The 23,190-nt window shown below is 34.1% G+C and overlaps 2 protein-coding genes across 5 annotated transcripts; both read left to right on the forward strand.

Moving 5' to 3' along the window:
• The first annotated feature begins 7,869 nt into the window (after positions 1 to 7,869).
• LOC132915223 (CCR4-NOT transcription complex subunit 7) lies at positions 7,870 to 11,701 on the forward strand. 2 transcript variants are annotated; one of them, XM_060974979.1, is made up of 7 exons: positions 7,870 to 8,041; positions 8,444 to 8,537; positions 9,614 to 9,799; positions 9,873 to 10,032; positions 10,110 to 10,386; positions 10,458 to 10,598; positions 10,681 to 11,701. In XM_060974979.1, exons 2-7 carry the CDS (start codon positions 8,522 to 8,524, stop codon positions 10,807 to 10,809), a joined length of 909 nt encoding a protein of 302 aa, XP_060830962.1. In that variant the 5' UTR covers positions 7,870 to 8,041; positions 8,444 to 8,521; the 3' UTR covers positions 10,810 to 11,701. The 2 variants fall into 2 exon arrangements, with proteins under 2 accessions (XP_060830962.1, XP_060830972.1); XM_060974989.1 differs by lacking the exon at positions 7,870 to 8,041 and adding an exon at positions 8,785 to 8,955.
• Positions 11,702 to 14,491: 2,790 nt separating this feature from the next.
• Positions 14,492 to 22,974, forward strand: LOC132914848 (protein mesh). 3 transcript variants are annotated; one of them, XM_060974346.1, is made up of 16 exons: positions 14,495 to 14,975; positions 15,560 to 15,801; positions 15,901 to 16,088; positions 16,164 to 16,479; positions 16,731 to 16,899; positions 16,975 to 17,235; positions 17,451 to 17,641; positions 17,726 to 17,871; positions 17,942 to 18,223; positions 18,427 to 18,896; positions 18,977 to 19,251; positions 19,336 to 19,610; positions 19,701 to 19,855; positions 19,940 to 20,122; positions 21,599 to 21,749; positions 21,821 to 22,974. In XM_060974346.1, exons 1-16 carry the CDS (start codon positions 14,567 to 14,569, stop codon positions 21,909 to 21,911), a joined length of 3,804 nt encoding a protein of 1,267 aa, XP_060830329.1. In that variant the 5' UTR covers positions 14,495 to 14,566; the 3' UTR covers positions 21,912 to 22,974. The 3 variants fall into 3 exon arrangements, with proteins under 3 accessions (XP_060830320.1, XP_060830329.1, XP_060830337.1); XM_060974337.1 differs by lacking the exons at positions 21,599 to 21,749; positions 21,821 to 22,974 and adding an exon at positions 20,356 to 21,334 and having other exon boundaries at positions 14,492 to 14,975; XM_060974354.1 differs by lacking the exons at positions 14,495 to 14,975; positions 21,599 to 21,749; positions 21,821 to 22,974 and adding exons at positions 15,215 to 15,434; positions 20,356 to 21,334.
• The last annotated feature ends 216 nt before the right edge of the window (positions 22,975 to 23,190 follow it).

The following is a 23,190-nucleotide window of genomic DNA, read 5'->3' on the forward strand; positions in this document are numbered from 1 at the left end:
ACAAACTCGTGAGATTTAGTGAAACTAACTTAACTTTAGTCACGCGATGATTCTGTCTAGAAAACAGTCAGGAATCAATTTCCATTCGTCTCGAGTGAAATTATTTTGCGACTTTTATCAAATCTCGATATTTAACAGCTGAATAGTTTCATTGTCACTCGAATAACGATGCTGTTTGTAAAATGAGAATCTCAAATTTTTCACTTCTCTGTTATTTTACTTTTCTCGCAAGAAGCATAGTAAGAAGTTATTTTGCTGTCCTAAAGGAGATCCAAATTCACAAATCAAAAACTGAACGTAACTAAAAGTAATCCTAACTACTTTCAAAGAACACTAAATTAACAACAGTCATAGAGCGGATGAACATTTGTATTCGAGAATGAATAATCAGCCTAACGTTCGTTGTTTACGTTCGAAAATGGTTCCAGAGCAGAGTCAGGAAGCCTATTTTCACAGATTCGGGCACAATGCCGTTGCGTCTATGGGAGTGCATGGCTCTGTATAATATTACCGTAAAACACCCGTTACCTGTGCAGCGCCGACTTCGACGTCCATTAAATCATGAAGATACAGAACAGCCGATACAAAACCGTGTCACTGCATTATCGCTGTTCTATTTGTATCCGTTTAGACGACAAAATTGCTTGGATTACCCACGATTCGCTCACGATTCGGCCTGGCCCCATCGGTTGACGTCGTCGTTTTATCGGTAATAGTGCCTCCGGTTTTATAGTGACACGCTGTTTTATACTTTTCGTGACTCGTAAATTTCACCAACGGCTTTATCGTTAATATCGCTTCGTGAATCTTGCAGGAGGACGCAGACCTCACTGTCTCCTCAGCTGTTACAGCAATTTATCAACCATCAAAAGTTAACGGACAAACAGTTCTAGGCTTTCGAATATTGTGTGAATTTTAGCACAAGACTTTTGATACTGGATGTTGAGGTTATTCGATGTGTGAACAGATGAACGCATGGATAAATTGTAAAGTAGAAAATATATTTTAATACAGAAGTGTAAATACAAGTAGGAATATAATTTGAGCTGGTCCAGATCCACACGCTAGTAGTGTTACCCTATGACTGAATGCCCTGAAGCCATCGTCGCTTGTCTACTGTTTATGGTCTGCCTTCGTCTATACGCTGTCGATGGCTTCAGTGTTTGAGAAAACTAAAATGACCAGACGTAGAGTTTTCTTAGAAGTGGTGACCACTTCAACATTAGACCGCCGTTTTTGTATCGTTGGTATATTTAAAGTCTTTGTTTGGAACAAAAGTAAATTCAATCATCCGGTAGATCTACTTCATCACTTTTCCCTTTACTACTATTTTAAGCTACAAATTACATAGAAAAAGTCTTCAAGTTGATACAAAATACAATACATTGGATGAACATTTCAGAAGTCAAACTGACTAACTCTGCATTTTCTAACTTTCTCAATTTCATAACACTGATAAATAATTAATGTTCAGATGTCAAAGAACAAATGTCTTCTTTCCATAAGTTCACTTATCGGAAGAAGATGGCATAAATAGTAACGAATACTGAAGCAAATTAATATTAATTATTCTTCTCTACTTACATGAAATAGGCCAATATACGTAGTTTCTAAACATTTGAAATATTATTTTATGTATACTAAAATTAATTCACTCACTGCCGATGAAACAACGAGGAATATCCAGCCGATATCTTGAGCATAAGACCACGATACACAGAGAATTCGTGACATTCTGACACGAACAATAAAGACTGGAAGAATGAATGAACCGCAAGTCGATTCTAGGTTCGGTCAGACGCCTCAAGCTGGTACCGATAAGTAGTACGAGGGGCAATAGCAATGGCGGACGGGTGTTTGAGAGGAGAGCGTGTTATAGACAGCGAGCATGGAAGCACGAAGCTCAAGAAGAAGAACGGACGGAGATAGAGAAGGACAGGTCTCTCTCTATGTCGGTGGAAAAATGCGGAACTCATGCAATTACAGCGTCTTTGCTCCGGAAAGATCGTACGGGTTATCAGCCACGTGTGTGGCAATAGCCGAAGGCACTATCGGCGTGTCCTACGCTATATTTCTTTTGTGTCAGCGATCTATGGAAACCAGCAGATCACAATGGGTGCTTGAAAGTAATTCTAATAGGGGGCCCAGCGATAGGCTGAGCTCGTTCGCGACTTAATCTACGGCCACGGAAACTTAGTCACGCGTACATACCTATCTATGTACTTACATGTTGCGTTGCAATGTTACGTAGAATGGAATTATATTTAGAAGGTAGATGGTGGATACTACATTACGATACGTGGGTACCCGGTTTTTCAATTAACCATCCAGAAATTTGCATAGAAATAGATGGTATTTCCTTGACCCGTTCCAAACAAAATTTTTATTTCAGTTTGTTGAACAATTGGATTAACATTGTCATAAAGAATGGCATTCAAATTAAGAAAGAATTTGTGAGCAAGTATAAAGTAGGTTTAAATTTGCAAGTGAGGTTTGTGCTTAAAAGTGGGTACACGTTCCGATTTGTTGGACGATAGATAGATCTTGAGGCGAAAACTCGGACGATCAACGATATTATTCAATACAAGAACGAAAAATGTCGTGAACAAGTGGATTTACGATACTTCTATTCGTATATGCTATAATGTGCTGATGAAAATTCCGATGTTCCACGGTCAGGCAAAGTAAATTTGAATTTCAACAAATTGGAGGGAAATCAACGGTTACAACTTGAAAGAGGAAATTTATCTATCTCCGTATAGCATGCGTGTGCGATGTTGTTTTCTAGTAAAACATTGTGCAAGAAACTGATCCTGAAAGCCTTGTGCTGTTTTCAAGCACACCGCAATTGAGCCGCGCGACGATTTGAATTCGATTGTTACTCCTTCGATATGTCTTCGGCTAGTACAGGGTCCGAGTTCGGTTGTACTTTGTTTGCTTGTTCCCCTGTATCCAGAGCATGCGAGCTAATGTATTCTGAAGGCAATCATTGCGGTGCCTTGTTGTATGTAAATCACCGTTCCTGACGGAGATAGATTGTTTGAGGTAGTTTGCTACGTCGTCATGGCTCCAAAATAGATTATATTTTACCAAATTTTTCGCACTATGCCTATTTTAGGAAAATGTGTTGAGAAAATAGCAAAATCTGAAAAAGTATTTGAGAAAAGAATGCTCTGATATTTTTATCGTTTAATTACATATTTAGTTCAGACATAGAAATACAAGATTACACAAAACGTCAATCAGTTGGAAAGGGAACCACGAACAGTATCTTTGAAATCTTGAATTAAGTTCCAGATCATAAATTTCAAACCTCTCAGAAATAAAGATTTTCTAGAAAGACTTTATTTGGCATCCTGTTTTTCTTCGTAGTTTCTATATTTTTCGCGAAAAATCTGAAAGCAAGCGATAAAAGCGTAAACAGAGTGTCAATAAAATACCAGGGAACGAGTGGAACGTGTTACAGCCGGTGCGGTGTGGTGCAGTAGTTCGATAAGATCGTTAAAAGTGAATCGTTGTGACGTTATACGCCACGAAAACATTCTGTTCGATCATGCATTCGATTCATAATGTGTGTAAGATTATCGCGACCTGGAACACCGAATGTAAAACAACGAGAGCACAACCTATCTCTAATCACAGTTCAGCCAGCGTATCTTTTACCTGAAACTTCATATTGGGAAGATTTGCGGATAGTTGTTTTTACCCTTCTTTTCATAACGTACTATACTGTATAAGAAGTAACCGCATACATAGCTAGATCGAAGAATATAAGTATACGTGCAAAGTCCAAGTGCAATATTGACACGATTGCTCCCACGAAACCAATAATATGGCTAACGTTTCTTGTTAACACGTCAGAACATTAAGTGTTCACTAAAGAAAAGTCGTGGGGATGATCGCCGGACCGTTAACGTGTCACATAATGAAACAATGTAATATCATGTAAATGGTTAAAAATGTCGGTGAAACGACGATGCATGATCTATTATACGAGTTATAAACAAATAGCGGGTATAGTAGCCAGTATGCGATCGTTAAAGTATTTTCTTCGGCTAAGGTGTGGCAAATAATAAGCATTCCCGTGGCACGCACGTATCATGCTTGCGACGATAATAGAAAAATTGGATAATTTTAAACATGAGTGGAAGCTGGTATCACCAGCGACACGTACGGTTCCGGTTCAACAAATAGAACACACATAACACCCGGACGATATTACACGATACGCACTTGTGACCGTTCTTCGATCATGATTTGGGACTTTCCAACATTCGATCGTAGCAAAGAAACTGTTATTTTGAATAGTCAGGAAATGTCAGTCATGCATACGCATCTGAATGCTATACGTTTCCGATATTGACAGGCTATCATACGCTAAAGTGAATCAAAGAAGTGAATCAAACTTCCATATACTGCGTAATAAGACAATTACAGATATATATATATATATATATATACATAGGTACTTTCTTTTTATCATTTTTGTATACATACATTGTCAGTCTTTTTCTAGCTGTTTATCCATTAGGATCTGTTTAAAAAGATTTACATATCTTGCCTCGGAAATTCTAAATTACCAAAAGTACTTATCTTTATCACTAGCAGAGATGAGTTCCCACAAACAATATTTAATCTTTCGAGTGCTTCACTTTTTCCGCATGTGTCATCAATACATATTGTATAAAAAGGTCTGTAGCGATAAAAATGTTATCAGCACGTATATATATATTCCACATCAGAATTAGCAGACATAGTCGTTAGAAGTTGCGCTGGTTAATCAACAAGTAGCAATGAATGGTAAATTCGTAACATTACTTTTGGTCGTCCTTTGCTGCGCTCTTACGGTGTATCAAGTGTCAGCCCAAGTACCATCACGTAAGGAACTTTATTGTTATATTTCGTACTTATATACCATAATTTGTATTTAAATTTCTTGTTTAAAAAATTTGTTCACAAAAGATATAACCTAGCAAACACGAAGATGGCAACCTGCTGGGGGTAGCCACCCACATGCTATACTTTTATTTTTATTTTTTTTTCTTTCCTAATCACTAAGATATAATACTTTACCAAATGTCCCTCTGGACAAATTGTCAAAACCAAAGAAAAATAAAAAAAAATTTGTTAGATATGGATGACTAATTCAGCAGGTTCTCGAATTTTTTTAGAAATGAATTTCTTACTATGAAATAGTGTATTGTCAATATTATAAAATAATTCATATAGACTTAAAGATTATATTCTCTACACTAGTCTTATAATTGTAATATTTGCTTTTAATAACAAGGATTTTTCGATCATTAACAGATTGTACTTTACCATTGGTGACGGGCTCGTGCAGAGGTCATATCACGAGAGTCGGATACAATGTAGATATGGGTCAATGCGTATATTTTGTATATGGAGGTTGTGGTGGAAACGCGAACAATTTCGAAAGTCTGGAAGAGTGTCAGCATTCATGCTTAGTTTAGTAAGTCCTATTTGTTTTTAGTCTATAGCATTTGAAAAAACGGATTAGGAGAGAGCTGCGCATACAGTACCAAGCAAAATTAGTTTTGACCTTTTTCTAACTAGATATTAACTATCACTGCTTAACAAATTTTAACCTTCTTCCAACTTTACAACCTTGTAGAAAAAGTTATACACGAAAGGATCTCTACTATTGTCAACAACAAGGGCATAATACCAAACCATGAATTCGGTCTTCAAAAAAAATACGATACCATTGAGGAAAATCATCGTATGGTTCAACAAATTCTCTGATCAGAAGAAAAGAAATATTGTTTAGCATTCTTTCTTGACATCGAAGATGCATTCGACGCAATTTGATACAATGGATTACTCTCTAAACTACGACGTCTTCTACCTATTCGATTACACATACTAATCACATGTTACATTGAAAATACATAGTTCTACGTAAAAGTTGAAGACACTACTTCTGATATCAGTTCTATTAAAGCCTGTTTATTTATATCAGGGATAGAATTGTCAGACCCTAAAATTCTTAGTCTGTTCGCAGAGAAAGTACTATAAGAACTATGTACCTGTCTCGTTTAAATACTATCACGTGCAGATATTTATAGCTGTTATCTCGATTCGCTGAGCAGACTATAGATATTCTTACACACTCGAACATCATGTATGTATAATGTTATGTGTAATTGATATATATCAAATACAATTAATGTTGATACCAATGACATTACGTCTCAGCGCAGCGGGATACAGCATTTTCCAACAAAATTAGAGAAATGCACTATCACATGGTATGCGAAACATGTAAGGACTAATGAGGGTGAACCAGTAGAATTATGTATTAAGTAACATTGAATTATTGCGTATACATCGTTCATTTCCAATTCGACGACTAACTCTTTATTATATAGTGATTTTACAAAAAAATTATGAAGAGAAAATTAAAAGTATTTACTAACTTCGTATCAATAAACATCTTGTGGTCTATTTTATTTACCGCTCATTTGTTCCAAAATAATACATTAATCATCATTATTTATCAATTGATCATTATTTACTGGTTATTTGTTTAAATTTGCGTTGTTTAAGAAAAATTATCCTTATCTGACATAATATGGCAGTTATTGATTATACTTAATGATCCTTTTGCACTTAATCCAGTTTATTTACTATAAATCATAACAGCGGATACCAGTACGGGTACTAGGATACCGCGAACTTTTAATCTTTACCGAAATTTAACATGATGGTTCATACAAAATAAATCTTCATATTCTCACACTTATCTTTCGTATATACAGGATGTTTGACTACAGGTGTAAATAAATTTAAGGAATAATTCTTTAAGCTAAAATAAGATGAAAATCAAAAGTTAAAAAATTGTGCTTTTGGCTTTGCTTTTTAGTTATTAACAATTAAAAATTAGTAGAAATATCCCTGTGCGCGAGCAAACCTCCTTACACAAGCGAAAGTAGATTAGCCTAAGCAACGGGGTACACAGGGATCCTTAAATCGAACGATGCATAGGTAGTAGCGCTTATCTTGTACAAATTGTAGAGAAGAAGACTATGACATTTGAAGACATAAACCACCCTGCGCCACGTTTTGTAAGTAAAATCGTAGATTAAACATTATAAAAACTGTCCCACAAAATTTTCAAGTTTAGAAGATTAATGTTTTCTTTAATCCTTTGCCTCCTTAAATAATTAATAAATAATAACACACATAAACAATGTTTATTGTTAACCCATATATATAGTGGGTAATTGAGTGTGCTGCTCGCGCAAAGAGATAAAGTCTGAACGTTGTAGAAATAGAAATGAAACGAGTTGAATATAATTACAAACAAATCGTCTATAATATTTCCTATATTAGCTGTAGCTGCAGAGGGCGTAAGAAACACTGAGATTTTTCTAGGTCGGTATTTCAGAACTTGAGACACAAAGACCTATTTAATGTCACGTCTATTCTGTCTTTAGTTAATATCACTGCTACACTGAATCGATAACGTCGCATGTGACACGATGATGATAAGGAGGTGATCGCCAAAACATGGAACATAAAAAATGTATGTTAAATGTCATAACTATTTTGTATTTAGTCAATGGCATGGTATTAAAAATGCATTGAGTGTCACATCTATTTTATACTTTATTTGTGATACATAATATATGTGATGTTTATATAGGAATGTAGCAAATTTTTATCTCTATTGATTTAATCAGTTTTGCTAGTTCAAATGAATATAATTTCTATACATACTGCTTTAAATTGTAAACTATAAATCCTAGCAATTGACTATATCTCATTGATGGTTGTGTTGTTAGGTTAGCATGTTAACAACGCCACGAACAAAAATGCCCGCTGTAGCGATTTTGGCGCCCTAACTTCAGACAGTGTTAGTATGTATATGTATAGAGGGAATTGCTTTAAGTTTGGACACTCGTTTAACCTGTTTGTAGTGTGACAGAAGATTTAAAAGCGCGATAAGTGTTTTATAAAGCTTTATTTCGCTTAGTACGTAAGAAAACATCGTGTGGAGAAACGACCATACCAAGAGGTACATTGTAACATTTATTTCTCTCATATTCGCGTGAACAAATCGCTTTTGTTTATCTGAAATACATAACCTATGTTTTCATCTATTAATTTATTTATAAAGTAACGTGTGCTAAGACAATTTCTTATTGTTTAATAACATTTTATTATCATGTTTTATATTAATATTACATTTCTGAATGTCTCTTTAGCATACAATCATTATAAGAGAATAATACTTGTTTGCGCGGATTTCTAACCTGTAAACAGAAATGTTATTTATTTATTCAGAATTCAAATTTATTTATTGTTCTTTAATTTTCCATGTTTGTGATATACATAAACAACATCTCTGATATTAAATTTGCATATTATGTAGTAAAACTGATTTAACAAGTTATAATAGTTATGTGTATATTTACAGTGATATGAAGAAGGTAAAGCTGTGACAGTGGGAATTAAACATAAAATAACCCCGGTGACGACAAGAATATTTAACCTTATGCCCTCAGCTACCGGTACGTATGAAACAGCTTTTAAATATATAATTATTTATCTCTTTTACAAAGGTACTGTTCTGCAAATAATTTTTATATTAACTCCTCAGCTTTATTATAGTAAAATTTATTAAAGTAAGCCTTGAGAAGTATTGGACTTGACATATATTTGTTGAAATTAAATGATAATTGATCGTATAATGAATACCAAAGGTTTAACATCAATATATGACCTTTATATAATCAATGTGGCACATACGTATTGCAGGAACTGTGAAGCAAAATAAATAAAGTACTTTGGATTTGTGTGGATGATATTACGTGAAACATACTTCCAGAAGAACTACATAATAGAAGTCCTCTTTAAAAATAGTAGAATAGATTAAAACATGCAATGAAGTTCCCAAGAAATATTCAGTCGCTGTTGCTGCAAGAAAAGGTGTGCGCTTTCAGAGAATTTCAGAAGAATGCACAAATCCTAGAAGGTGCAGTTATAGAGCCATTATATAGGCTCTGTAAAATAAATAATAAAATTTTTAATTTATAAAAAAATACTACAAATTACTGCATAGTATCTGTTATAATTTCATATAATTTGGTACAGAAACATGTTTAAATAATCTTTATGTAACAAGTTTATATGTCAATATAACATAAGGTATATGACCATTGATTAAGATATAACAATAGAATTAAATTTTTATATTAAGATATGACTATATATTGCACAGTTTAAGATCTTCATTTATGGTTGGTCTGAACCTATATGTAATACTATCGAATCATTTTTGTATTATTCAAGAACTAATGCTTACTCAAGGCAGTTGAAAAGAGTGGATATGGATATTCAAACAGTACCAACCAAAAATGGTTTTTCCTGCTATCTGTAATGATACAATTAATTACACTACAAACTATAATTTACCTAGCGTTAACTATTCAAGTAGTGAAAGAAAAACACTACGTGAAAAGTTACACATATAATGTATCGGTTTATTATTAGTATTGGATCAATGAAATACTGATAATGGTCATTGTCAGTTCTTTTCTTTTTGTTTCATGTAAAATAATACTTATATCTTTACACATTTTCACAGGAGGAAATAACCCTATAGGGCAACAGAAGGGTGGGGCGACTATGCCCAGTAATGAAGAATGTGGGATCCGAGATGTTTGGGGACATAATCTCGAAGAAGAATTTCGAACAATTCGGCAAGTCGTGCAGCAGTATCAATATATTGCAATGGACACTGAATTTCCAGGAGTAGTTGCTAGACCCATTGGTATAATACAATAAAATTATAATTTAGTTGTACAATAATTATTTGTGAAGTAATATATGATACTTTATTATAGGCGAATTTAGGACTAGCGCCGATTATCAATATCAGTTATTACGATGTAATGTAGATCTCTTGCGGATAATCCAACTTGGTCTTACATTTCTCGATGAATCGGGAAATACACCTGGTGGTAGTTACACGACGTGGCAATTTAATTTCAAATTCAATTTACAGTAAGTTATACATAATTCAATATAGAAAAATATAAAGGCATAAAATATAACAATACTAATGTTGAACAATTTTTTAGAGAGGATATGTATGCGCAAGATAGTATAGATATGCTGCAAAACAGTGGTATACAATTTAAAAAACACGAAGAAGAGGGTATCGATCCGTTAGATTTTGCCGAATTATTAATGACATCGGGAATTGTTCTTGTTGACGACATAAAATGGCTATCCTTTCATTCTGGTTACGATTTTGGCTATCTATTGAAACTTCTTACAGATCAAAATTTACCCCAAGAAGAAAGTGAATTTTTTGAACTTCTTAGGATATATTTTCCAACAATATATGATGTAAAAGTATGTTTTGTATAGACATCTGTTATAATAAAAACTATTTCTACCTCTAATATGTGACATTTTGTTCACAGTATTTAATGAAATCTTGCAAAAATTTGAAAGGAGGCCTACAAGAGGTAGCAGAGCAATTGGAAATTCAAAGAGTTGGTCCCCAACATCAGGCTGGTTCTGATTCGTTACTTACGGGAATGGTTTTCTTTAAAATGCGAGAGGTAAACGAATATTTCGAATAAAACTATATTAACCAACAAGTCGTATATTGTTTTATTTTTATAATTATATATGTTGTTTTAGATGTTTTTTGAAGATAATATTGATGATGCGAAATATTGTGGCCATTTATATGGTTTGGGAACATCATTTGTCGTAAACGGTTCAGGAGGATACCTAGACAGTAATGGAGATAATTCTTCGTCTTCGTAATGTTAACAACTACCACATCTCGGTCGCAACAGATTATTTCATTACAAATAAAATGTTATAAATAATGTTTCACTTAATGGTCAAGCGTATAGTTCATATCCACAATATTTACATTCAAATCACTGCTGTAGATTAAAAAATATTACTACTTGAAAATGAAACTATAGGAACATTTTTTCACATTTGTGCATTTTTTGTATCCTTCAATTTGAGTCTTTCGTAGGTTTCTTCTGTGATACGTGCTATTAATCGAGAACATTTACAATACTGTGCAACATAAAATATGTAATATAGTTTCCTTACAAATGTTTGTGACAATATTGGTATACAAGATACAATTGCAGTACAAAAGAAAAAACGGAAACAAATCTACTTTTAAGTGTTTTGCAAAATCTCTATTGGGATATAGAAGTTTGGCTAAGAATAATGCAAAAAAGAAAACAAAAAAATTAAGAAAAACAAGTGCAAGATTGCATTGTTTAAGTACATTTATCAGTGTTCATATGTACATTTATCATGCAATGCATTTATAGATTACTACTTTTTATGCCTGATAATTCCTTATAATTAGTGTTTTAATAAATATTCATCAAAATTACGCTTTGTGCAATTTTAGATCAACAGAATAAAATATTGTTGCGTAGTATTTGGGAAACATATTCTATAATTCTGTTATCCTATTTTGTAGATACAATCAGCAAGTAATTTTCTCTTCATTTTTTTACATTATTTTTCAGGTAGTATTTCTCTTACACGTACTTTTTATTGTGAAACGAATTAGTAACGTGACTAGGAAGATCTTTTGCCACACTTCAAAAGTGAATATCGTAAAATATATTTCTTTTGTAAATAACACATCGTTCCAAAACTACAATAAACATCTTAAATAAAAGCTTTGTGATTTTAATATCAACTACATAATCAAAACGAGAAAAAAAGAACATTCCAAGTTACTCGGCAAATAATATAATAAAAAAACTGTGAAATCCGCTTCAGTTGAGCTGCGGAAGACTTGGTCGTTGGGGACGAGGGACGGTACTTTACCACACAATATAACTGAATAAAAGTAGATGTGAATTTGCATACATATTCACTAGATCCAATCATGCGCCGTAGTAGCCAACATCTGAAATTGGAACATTTTCTAAAAGTTCCGCGACTTTACCTCTCAGGTGCGTCTTTAAATGTTGTAAATTTAAGGCCTTCGAAATTTCCGAATCCGAGTGCATCAGAGACTCGAAGAGTCCATTAAAACTTGGTCAGTTAAGAAGATCCTCACCGAAGATCGGTAGGATCCTTGAAGACACGAGAGCGCTTCTTTCCCCTGACAGTTTTAATTATTTAAGTTGTTCCAGCGGTTCGAACGAAATATACCCGATGATCTCATGTCTGAGAGCTTCATTTAACTGACCACAAGTTTGACAAATCCGAGTAAGCGGGTGCGATTCCAGGGGCGGACGTACACGGAGTGGTTGTTGGCAGGGCAATCCGAAGGGTAAACATAGATAGTTCCCAACTCGGTCTACCATATTTGATTGAGTTTTAGCGGGCCTTATGGGTCCTGTTAGGAATCCATGCCAGCAAGTTCTTATGTTACATTGTCTCACCAACGAGTGCCTTTTGGACCAGCTACAGAAATTTCAGGAGATGGAAGAAGTCAGTTACAGGAGCCCTGCCTCAGACGAAGGCAAATTTTGTGAAAGTCACTTCCAGGAAATGCACTATGAGTTAACTTATTCGTTGCCAAATCAAAACTAGCTCTGTCCTTTTAACCCGGCTTTTAAAGAGAATTCAAGTCCATCTTTAATCTTTCAAAGGTACCATTTTATACCTGAACTGACTCGTAAGTAGTCTTAGCCTGGATCCAAGGACATTCTTCTAGGTGACCCTCGTTCGTCACGCATTTAGTATCGGAAATTGAGGAAGAGCTGTCAGTCAGACATTGAAGTTACATCCAAATCTCCGAAAACCTTGCTGGTCATGTTACGCGAAAAATGACTCCTCGAGTGCTACTCCAGACGGATCGCTGATGGCACGAACCAGGATCAACGTGGCGTCAGTAACCTCGGCGTTTATGGCAACAGCATGGCCTTTATCGCGGATGATTTCTCAATCATCCCTTGATTAAGCGTCACGCGGTAATGACGTCAGATATGGAGTAGCCACAAGCGGATAAAACTATAGTCATATTCCTACCAACCCCGCTGGGGGTAGCCGCCCACATGCTATATTATTTTTTATTTATATTTTTTTTTTTTCTTCACCAACAAGATATAACACTTTACCAAATGTCCGCAAGGACAAATTGTAAAATAACCAAAATAAAATAAAAAAAAAAAAAAAAAAAAATATTCCTACCATAGACACCAAAGCATAAGCAGCCTTTCGTCTCACTCACTTTCTTTTACATCTTGCAGTCTCAATATCATTAAGCATATTATTAAACGTTATTGTTAGTCGTTGTAGCGTTTATTGTGTGCAGTTATAATCATAGTTATCGTCTTTTGTATATAGTTTTGTGGAAATAAATGCGTTAGGCATTCATTGCTGTGCAAATGTGGGTGTAATCCTTATCCCGCGCACCAGCGCCTGACCACATGCAATCTCAAACCACAAAGCATTATTATGTTTTTTGATACAGTTTTCGACAGACGAAAACGAGTGAGTTATGTATTCTTTGTTGAGCGATTAAGATTCCACTGCATTATTACGCTGTGCTTTATTGTACAAATAGATACAGTAGATCTTCGAAGTTCGAATGGTTCAATGTTCGAACAAAAATGTCAAGAAAAAGTCAGCTTAGCTAATGATTAAATAAATCATTATGAGATCGAAGAAGGACAGCAGCAAATTGAAAAGAAAAGTTATTAGAACCACGATAGAGGTGAAAAAAATCAAACATGAGGATGGTGTTATAAAATATCTCGGATCCAAGACAATTCACGTATAGGATCCTATGATTCAATGAAAGGAAACTCTTCTTAATAAAGTTAGATATTTTTTAAGTTTATATATTCCTTTTATGTATTCTTATTTCTTTTTATACACGATTTTATGAATTAAATACTGTTATAAGAGCATCGGGACCGGATTAATCCATTCTATGTCAATTTTTATAGGAAAATGGTTTCAGTTTTCGAACAAATTGATTTCCGAACAGTTCGTAATTATGTTCGACATCAGAGATTCCACTGTATTAGTTAGGTGCGTCTGATACAAGCCAGGTCATCGCGCGCAACGCACACATTGCATGATAATACGGATGATCAGTGGGGGGCGAAGGTTTGGACATCAAACAAATATTAAGAAACCCAGATCACTACAGAAAAACCAGACGTCCTAAAGAAAAGCCTAGGACAAGTTCGGGAAAATCCGGACGATAACCGTACCTGAAACGGATTATGTTCAAACTTTGTTTAATTATTTATATTGCTCGTGCATCCGAGTCTCTCATTTTAAAATCCGGCAAATTTTTTTCCCCAAATTCTGCTCGTCGAAATCGAGAAGAAATGCAGACACAATTTTATCTCGTTTAAAGGGCGTTTTGTATCCTTTGGAAAATGGGTCACTAGTTCTTCGTTCGTTTTATTCGTTCAAGTTTCAACGTTACCTTATCCATCCGTAGTAAGAAGATAAACGAGCTTTATCACGATATTACTGATATCAGTACCGCTATCACTACTCGTTACTTGAAACCAAGCTCAGTCTCTTTTACTAAATCAGACAAATCGGTAGAATTTACTTCTGAATATTGAAAATGCGGAATGAATCGTATCTCGGTCGTGTTTTTGCTTTCCCAAAGTTGATCGTTTTCTGGTGCTTTCTTCTTCTACTGACCAGTCACATATCGGCACAAGTTGAAAATGAAACGTTCGAGAGTGTATTTGGACTGGATAGACTGGATAATAAGGAGTCGACGTATCCAGAAATTAACAAAAATACCGGACAAATATCTTCGATAGAAACGCAGGATTTATCCGAGGTAGTGGACTTGAACAGAGATGGAGATGATCATAAGGAAGGAATTGAGGAAGGAGCTGAAGATGTCCCAGCTAGTACCAGTGGCAACCCCGACGAAAAAAATATACCTGAGGGTAAAATCATGTCTTCGTCTGGTTTCTCTAAGAAAATGATTGGAAGAAAGAATGAGAAGTATGTGAGGTACGGTAAGTATTTCGATATCAAAGGGCGTGACCACTATTTCTTTTTCTATTTTTGTAAAGAATGTGAAAAAATAAAACAAGACAAAATGTCTTTTAAATTCTAGGAAATTTATTTAGTGAAAAAACGTTGTACGTAAGTCAAATACATTCTTTTTAATTAGTGGATGTATTATTTTGTTATATATAGTTCAACTAACGAATCACATCTTATCTGTTTTATCAGTTACTCACTCTAGTATGAATCGAATGAATCATGGGTTGTATCTTTTGTAACTCGTTTTTCAATCTTCCATCCACGTAGATAGATTTCTCATATCTAGACTAAAATTATTTCGTTTGTTTTTACCTTTACATTTGGTCTAATCTAAATGATCGTGTTATCGTCCCTGTAAACATATTTCGCTTGTTGACTTTTTTTGTGGATACGTAACAGCGATGTTAACAGAAAATCTGCTAAAACTGGTAGCAGTATTTTCATTTTCTTATAAAGTTATTAATAGAGCTACTAAAAGATTCAAATGCATGAAATTATTACACGTGACATCAAATATCGATACTAAAATATTGCAATTCGTGTATCCTTACAGACTCCGATTTACCGGAAGCAGACAGATACGCGCCTCGTCCGGATGATTCAGTTCCAAATTATGTCTTAACAGAGACTAGACTGAAAGAAATTCGATCAGAATTCATGTATTGGTACTTCGACAAGGGTGGTAGCGATGACGAAGGCGATTATCAAAGCGAAATCCAAGCTTCGACGCCACAAGTACACAAGAATTTCAATTTTCAATTACCATTCTTTGGCTTCAGATTCAATTACACCAGAGTATGTTCCTATTTGTTATCCTCTTATCATTAGTGATTATTAGATAATCTAATCTAAAAACTTTAATATATCTCTGATTGTCTGTTTAAAAAATTACAGGTATCAATGAATGGTTTTCTAGAATTTAGCGATCCTCCGATACATTATACGTATCCTCTAGTATTCCCGATCAAAGATTGGCCAAAGAAGAACGATCCTAGTTTTATAGGAATATTTTTCAGTAAATGTCGTATAGGAGAAATAAGACCAACCGACATAGATCAGAGGAGACCCGGTGTATACTTTAGGTGAGTTAAAAATTATAAAAATTATTAAATAACATTTTAGATAATATTGGAATTTATCACGAAAACGAATTGTAGATTGGAACGAGATTTACAAAGGAGAACAGATCAATTTGGCGTCGAAATGCGTGAACGCCTTAAATGGGATATCCGCGAAGGAATTATTGGTACAGATGCCTTCGACCCTAAACACGCAGTCATAGTAACGTGGAAAAATATGTCCTTCACCGGTGGTATCGATAATTCCCTTTACAACACGAACACGTTTCAAATGGTCCTGGCTACAGATGAAGTGAACACCTACGCAATATTTAATTACCTGAATATTCAATGGAGCAGTCACACGGAAGCTGGTGGTGATACAATGTATGGAGAAGGTGGAGTCCCAGCACTTGTAAGTTCATTCAATTTTTATATTTTGCGCGTTATGACTGCATTAAATACATATACGCTTTTAATATAAGAATTTTATAATTTATTTAGGAATACAATTGTTTATCGTGTAATGATAAATTTATTGTCGGCGATATATTTCAGTGATGAAATGGAACTCAGGAAGTTTCCTAGTTTCCCTCATACAACGTTGCCTATTTAATTTTATAATTAATAGACCGAAATTAATTAACCAGTCTAATCTCTGCTTAGGTCGGTTTTAACGCTGGAAATGGCACACGAAGCTACGAATACAAGCCCTACTCTCAAATGTCGACGATTCGTGATTTGACCGGAAGAGGATGGGCGAACGGTTTTCCAGGACGTCATATGTTTAGGATAGATGAAAACATAATGCCTGCAGTTTGCAATAAAGATATTTGTAAGATTGAACAACGCGTAGTAAGGAATTATTAATAATTAATGATAATGTCGTATATAATAATACGTTTTCCAGCTGGAGCAAATTTACCTCTTGTGTTTGCACCCGAAAGCGGAAACATGTTAGGCGGTACCATCGTGAATATTACTGGTCCGTGTTTTAACGAGACTGAGAAAATTCGATGTATGTTCGAAAGTGAATGGGTGATAGGTACTGTAGTGGACAGAAACCGAGCGATATGTGTTCAACCGTTTGTGAAGGCACAAGGATATATTCGATTCGCGATTAGCATCGGTGACAGTAAAACATACAATTGGAAGGGAAAATATTTCATTGGTAAGATGATAACACACGCATTGACTTGTTAATATAATTAGGAATATAACTAAGAAATGTCATTGTCGTATTTTTTATAATAATTTAAAAGAGTAGATAATATTTCTCTGAGTTTTATAAGTTTTGATTAAACCTATCTATTTAATTCGAAATAAGGATGAATAAAAAATTATGATCTTCAAAAGATAAATATTAATTATAATAATTCTTATCAGAAACTCCAGCTACAGCGACCGAGAAAATCTTTGTGTCCAATAGCGTTCACGAAGCATATCCAGCTGAAATAAAAATTACTTGGGATCGATACAATTTAACCAGCAATTTGAACGCGGGAGTACAAATATCTTTGTGGGGATATCGTGAGACGAAAACTACTCCCGAATTTGAATATATCACTAATTTGGAGGTTGGTTTGAGAAATCATTTGCCCGCGACATAACATGTAATTTGATTATCAATTAAAAAAAATATTATAAGTGAAAAATTGTAGGGAGCATATACGAATTTGGGCAGCTATATTATAAGACCAGCAGCATACCGTGACTTAAGCAATCCTTATCAGCAAGACATGACTTTCGGTTTTCTCCAGCTCAATTTAACAGATCCACAGCAACAAACTGGCCTTAACATCACGCCGTATGTAGATTATATAAAAATACTTCCAGATATTACTTGGATAGTCGAATTACAAAAAATGTTTGTATAGGAGCCTATGGAGTAGACCAATTCCATTAGCCTGGTACTTTGCTCCACAATGGGAAAGAGGATATGGATCAAAATGGCCTCAACGACTTTGCGACAAGTGGATCATGAACGATAGATATTTGAAAAATTTCGCGGCGGAAATATCCCTGTGTCCGTGTACCTTGAAACACGCGTTAAATGACAAAGGTCGTTTCCTTCCGGATTACGATTGCGATAAAGATTCGAATTTGGATTGCATGTATAATCTGCATGCGCATCATTGTGTGAGAACAGGGGCGCCAAAGTAAGTAAGATTTCCGTTAGTATAGAAGTATTTATTTATTTTAATCTTTAATGTATGTTTGCTTGAAATAGTTATTGGAACGAAGTAATGATACAATTGGAAGAAACATTTTTCCCGTCCTTTCCATTATTCCTAATTCTTCTTTAGTGTAGCTCAACATTACCGATTTTTCTTTTATATCATACTTTACTTCTTAATTTTAGCATGGACGGTTCTGAGCAGCAATGTTGCTACGATAAAAATGGTTATTTAATGTTGACTTACGATCAGCAATGGGGTTCGAGACCACATAGATCCCACAACTTAGGATACTATCCATGGGACGAGGCGAACAAAGTACCAACTCTTTCTCATTGGTACCACGACATAATACCATTCTACATGTGTTGTATGTGGCAAGAAGAACACTCAGTCGGTTGCGAAACGTTCAGATTTGAAAGACGACCAAGTCAAGATTGTATCGCTTATCAGTCTCCAGCTATCGCGACGGTGTTTGGTGATCCTCATATTGCGACATTCGATGGCTTGGAATATACCTTTAATGGAAAGGGAGAGTTCGTTTTAGTACGTGTGAATAATCTGAAAGATAAGCTTGACGTGCAAGGAAGATTCGAGCAGTTACCGAATAACGTGTACGGTGAAGTTAGGGCTACGCAATTGACATCTGTAGCGGGTAATTAATTTACAAGAACTAATAAAATTATAAAAATTTGATAATTCCTACTGGAATTAATTTAATATTTTTCTATACAGCAAGAGGAAATAATTCAGCAACCATAGAAGTTCGATTAAGGCCAAAACACTCGCAATGGAGATATCGCCTCGATGTCTTCGCCAATAATCGTCGAGTATACTTTGATAGGCCATCCATAAAATTCCAGCACTTTACCGGCGTTGTTGTTTATACACCCACGTACATTTTAAATCAGAGTGAAGTGATCATCATGTTTGATACTGGTGCAGGTGTAGAAGTAATCGAAAACGAAGGATACATGTCAGCCAGAGTTTATTTACCCTGGACGTACTTGGTACGATTTAAAAAATAAATATGGATTTATATAATAGATACTAACAAATATATAGAATTTATAAATTTATCTATTTCATCTTAGAATAAAACCAGTGGTCTATTTGGAAAATGGAACTTTGACATTGCGGACGACTTGACAAATCCGGATGGACAACAAGTATCAGCGTCCAATTTGAACCACTTTGAGGCTGTACATAAAGACTTTGCAATTCATTGGATGTTGGAAGATAAAGAAGACGACGATAAAGGAGGCCCATTATTTACCAGAGAATTCGGCAGAACTGCGAGTTATTATTCCAATAGAACCTTCGAGCCCGAGTGGCGTAAGACGCCTGCAGAGATACTACCTTCAAACAGGTGACTATTATTTTAATAGTCTATTTATCCATCAGAATAACGAAATATCCAGTTGTTTATAAAGAAAATATTTATCTTGCCCCATTGCAGGTCGTACGATATACAACGAGCTGCTGATCTCTGTGGACAATCATATCAGTGTCAATATGACTACGCAATGTCGCTCAATCGTGATATGGCTCATTTCACGAAAAATTATTACAATACGTACACTGAAATAAGGGATATCAATATAAATGAACGAGGTGAGTTACAACAGTTTTTAGAGGATATTTAAGTCAATAACTATTTGTATAATTTGTTTCACGTTCTATTTTTTATTATTTCAGTGGTATCATGCGGTGTATTGGAGACACCACGTTTCGGACGTAAGAGTAACTTCTTCTTCGTGCCAGGTACAAAGGTAACTTTTGAATGCAATCAGGACTTTATATTGGTTGGCGATCAACGACGTGTATGCACCCCCGAAGGTCGTTGGAACGTACCGGAGTACGGATATACGGAGTGTCTGCGTGAGTATTTGAATTATAATTTTATATATTTGTTTTCTAATAAGACAAAGTATCATACAATAATCACCTGTTGTTCTTCTATAACTTATCTATACTTATCTTTCGAAAATCTTATTGATGGTTACATTTCCATGGTTACATTTCGCACATTGAAAATAATAATTCATTATCAAAACGGTAACCCCAACTACAAGAGAAATAAAAGAAAATTCTTTGGTATTACATAAATATAGGTCAGATCGAGTATGCTCAGCGTACAGCATGGACAACAATGGGCATTATTTGCGCCGTTTTCATTCCTGTAATAGCGTGTGTTGCTGGTGCCTTTTTTTATATACGAAAGAATCAAGCGCAGGAAAGTTCCTTGAAATCGTGGCGTTATTCCGAACGCGGTTCTGGTGTTGACAATGATTCAACATTGCTTTCTCGGTTAAAATCATTCGATAGACCAATTTCACCAGTTAGCGACACTAGCACTAGTTCGAGTATGATTAAAAAGCCTCATTCTTATGACAAAGTTTATCGTACACACGAGCCTTTACCTAACAGACCAGATATTGATTTTGAGGAGAAAGATTGGGATCTAAAAGAACCCACTTCTCTGACAGAATCGGAAAAAAGTGCAACAGACTCTACTAGAAAAACTGGAAGTCCCAGTAAAGAAAGTGACGTCTAAAATATCAATAATATTAGATTTTCATAGATTTTTAAATAATATTCAAGCAATATACTTGACATTTCAGAAGTTCGTTATTTATATGTTTCTTTTTCTTTGGGGAACATCTCTTCCATAACAGACATTTATCGATTTTTATCTCATCTCTGGTAATTATTTGCAGTCACATTTTCAAAATAATCCCAAATTAAATCACACGCACTCGAATATCATTTGCACAAGAAATAGATTCATTCGTCATAGGAAATGAATTAAATTTTACGCCTAGAATTAATAAGATTTAATTTGTGTATATATATACCGTTTTTGCTGTGGAATAGAAATGTTCTTTATATACAAAACGATACATTATTACGTTGTTATATCGCGCATAAGCTTTATACTTTTATAATATGTAATGTATAGTATAAATATTTGATTGCATTAAAATGCATTATTGTTTGGAATAATGGAAGTTTATTGTAACGTTTTTATATAAAATATTTGCTAATTAATGTAAAAAAATGCAGTTCAATAAACTTTTCTATACCTTTAAATATTCAGGAAATTTCTATTCCACATGCATTTACTACACGTTTGATAAATCGTTTTAATACCTACTTGATCTTCATAGTGGAATGGAAATTTCCACCAAAAATATTGTTATTATTTTTTCATTTTTCATTATTCTCGTCCTTTATCCTTTATCCTTTCTTTATTATATTTGATTTTATATGTGTATATATTATATCGATTACTATGTTTTTCATTTGTGTAATCGTCAATTATATTAATGCTATAAATTGTATTGAAAATCACAGGTCAACAGGAATATAGTTCTCGTCAAGCAGGTATCACAGCTGGTATAGTACTTGCTTGCCTAGTACCAATTATAGTACTGATTATTTTTGTGGCATCCAGACTTCTAAAGAAACAAAAAGAACAAAGAGAACAGGAAGAAGCATTGCATAGGTATTGCAATTGGTATTGTAAGGTACAAATGGTAATTTAATCAAATATTAATCTTTTTATTTTTTCTACAGAGCGAGAAGTACAGAACTCCAAAGATTACGCAAGCTCAAAGATGAACAAGAACCTACTCCGTACACCAGCAAAGCAACAGAAATAAATTAAATAATGGACGTATTTTTATACAAATTTTTTTTATAACTTGTTTCATATCATTGCACATTGTATTCTTATCATTTACTCACTTCAAGACTTAGTTATATTTATTTTAGAAAAATATGTCTAATATATAAGATAACTTCCGTACAACTACTTTTGTAGTTATTGTTCAGACTATGTTTAGTTAGTAGTTAACGTGACATGAAGCATTTATTTTACAGTGCAGCTAAAGATCTATTTTTTCTCTGCCAGACTACATTTTATGACATAAATTTTCTGTACAAGGTGGAAAACATATTTAATATATTATTATTTTATATTAATGTTAATACTGTACATGTAAAATATTCGATACACAGGATATTCCACTAACTTTCTTATGACGTGTATCTCCGTTACTGCTAATGATACGTGAAAATGCCAAAGCAGCAGATTGTTTGGTTCGGAGGGACAAATATTATGGCGAACAAAAATTTTTTCTTAACGTCACACTTTTCGAGATTTCAAGCTCATCGATGTTTTTTTTTTTTAGATAGAATCATATATTTCTTAATGAAAAAGACAAGGAAAACAAATATAAAAACAATACCTTACGTCTTTTCTTGTCTTTTGTATGATAAGTTCTATAAAATAAAATTTAAAATATCTATTAATTTTTTATAGAGAATCTGGGACTGGATCGATTAATATATTAAAAAATATTAAAAAATATATTTAAAAAGTAACTGAAATATCGCTTTATCATAGAGTTAGTGGGACACTCTGTATATGTATGTATAATTAGAATTTTATACAACCAATAAAATATATAAACGGGTATGAAATATAATTTTTTAAAGTATTTTATAAAATTTTATAAAATAAAAAGATGGGCATTTAAATATTACATATAATTATCAAACCGCGATCATACTTCTATAAATACAACAATACTATTATTTTACCGCTTTACCTGCTAATGCAATGTACAATGCGATACTGTGATGTACATACAATTGAAGGTTGTATCATGCATAGTTCAATGAACTTAGATTAATATAAGTATTAAGAATATATATATTCAAAAGTCTTATCGTGAATAATTGTTACATTATACCTACATAGCCAACTTTTGGGGAAAATCTAGTTTTAAAAATCTAACATACACTGCATATGTGTGTGGTATCCTGGCATCCTATGTTACTTGCGACTAACTTCAGTTCACAGTGTTGATGTTGCCCTCTCGTAACAAAAGTGGGTAACTATATAACGAGTTACCGACTGTTCGGCGTCTCTTGTTGTGTTG

The sequence above is a fragment of the Bombus pascuorum genome, chromosome 1, assembly GCF_905332965.1.
Source record: "Bombus pascuorum chromosome 1, iyBomPasc1.1, whole genome shotgun sequence".
Classification (NCBI taxonomy): Eukaryota; Metazoa; Arthropoda; class Insecta; order Hymenoptera; family Apidae; genus Bombus; species Bombus pascuorum.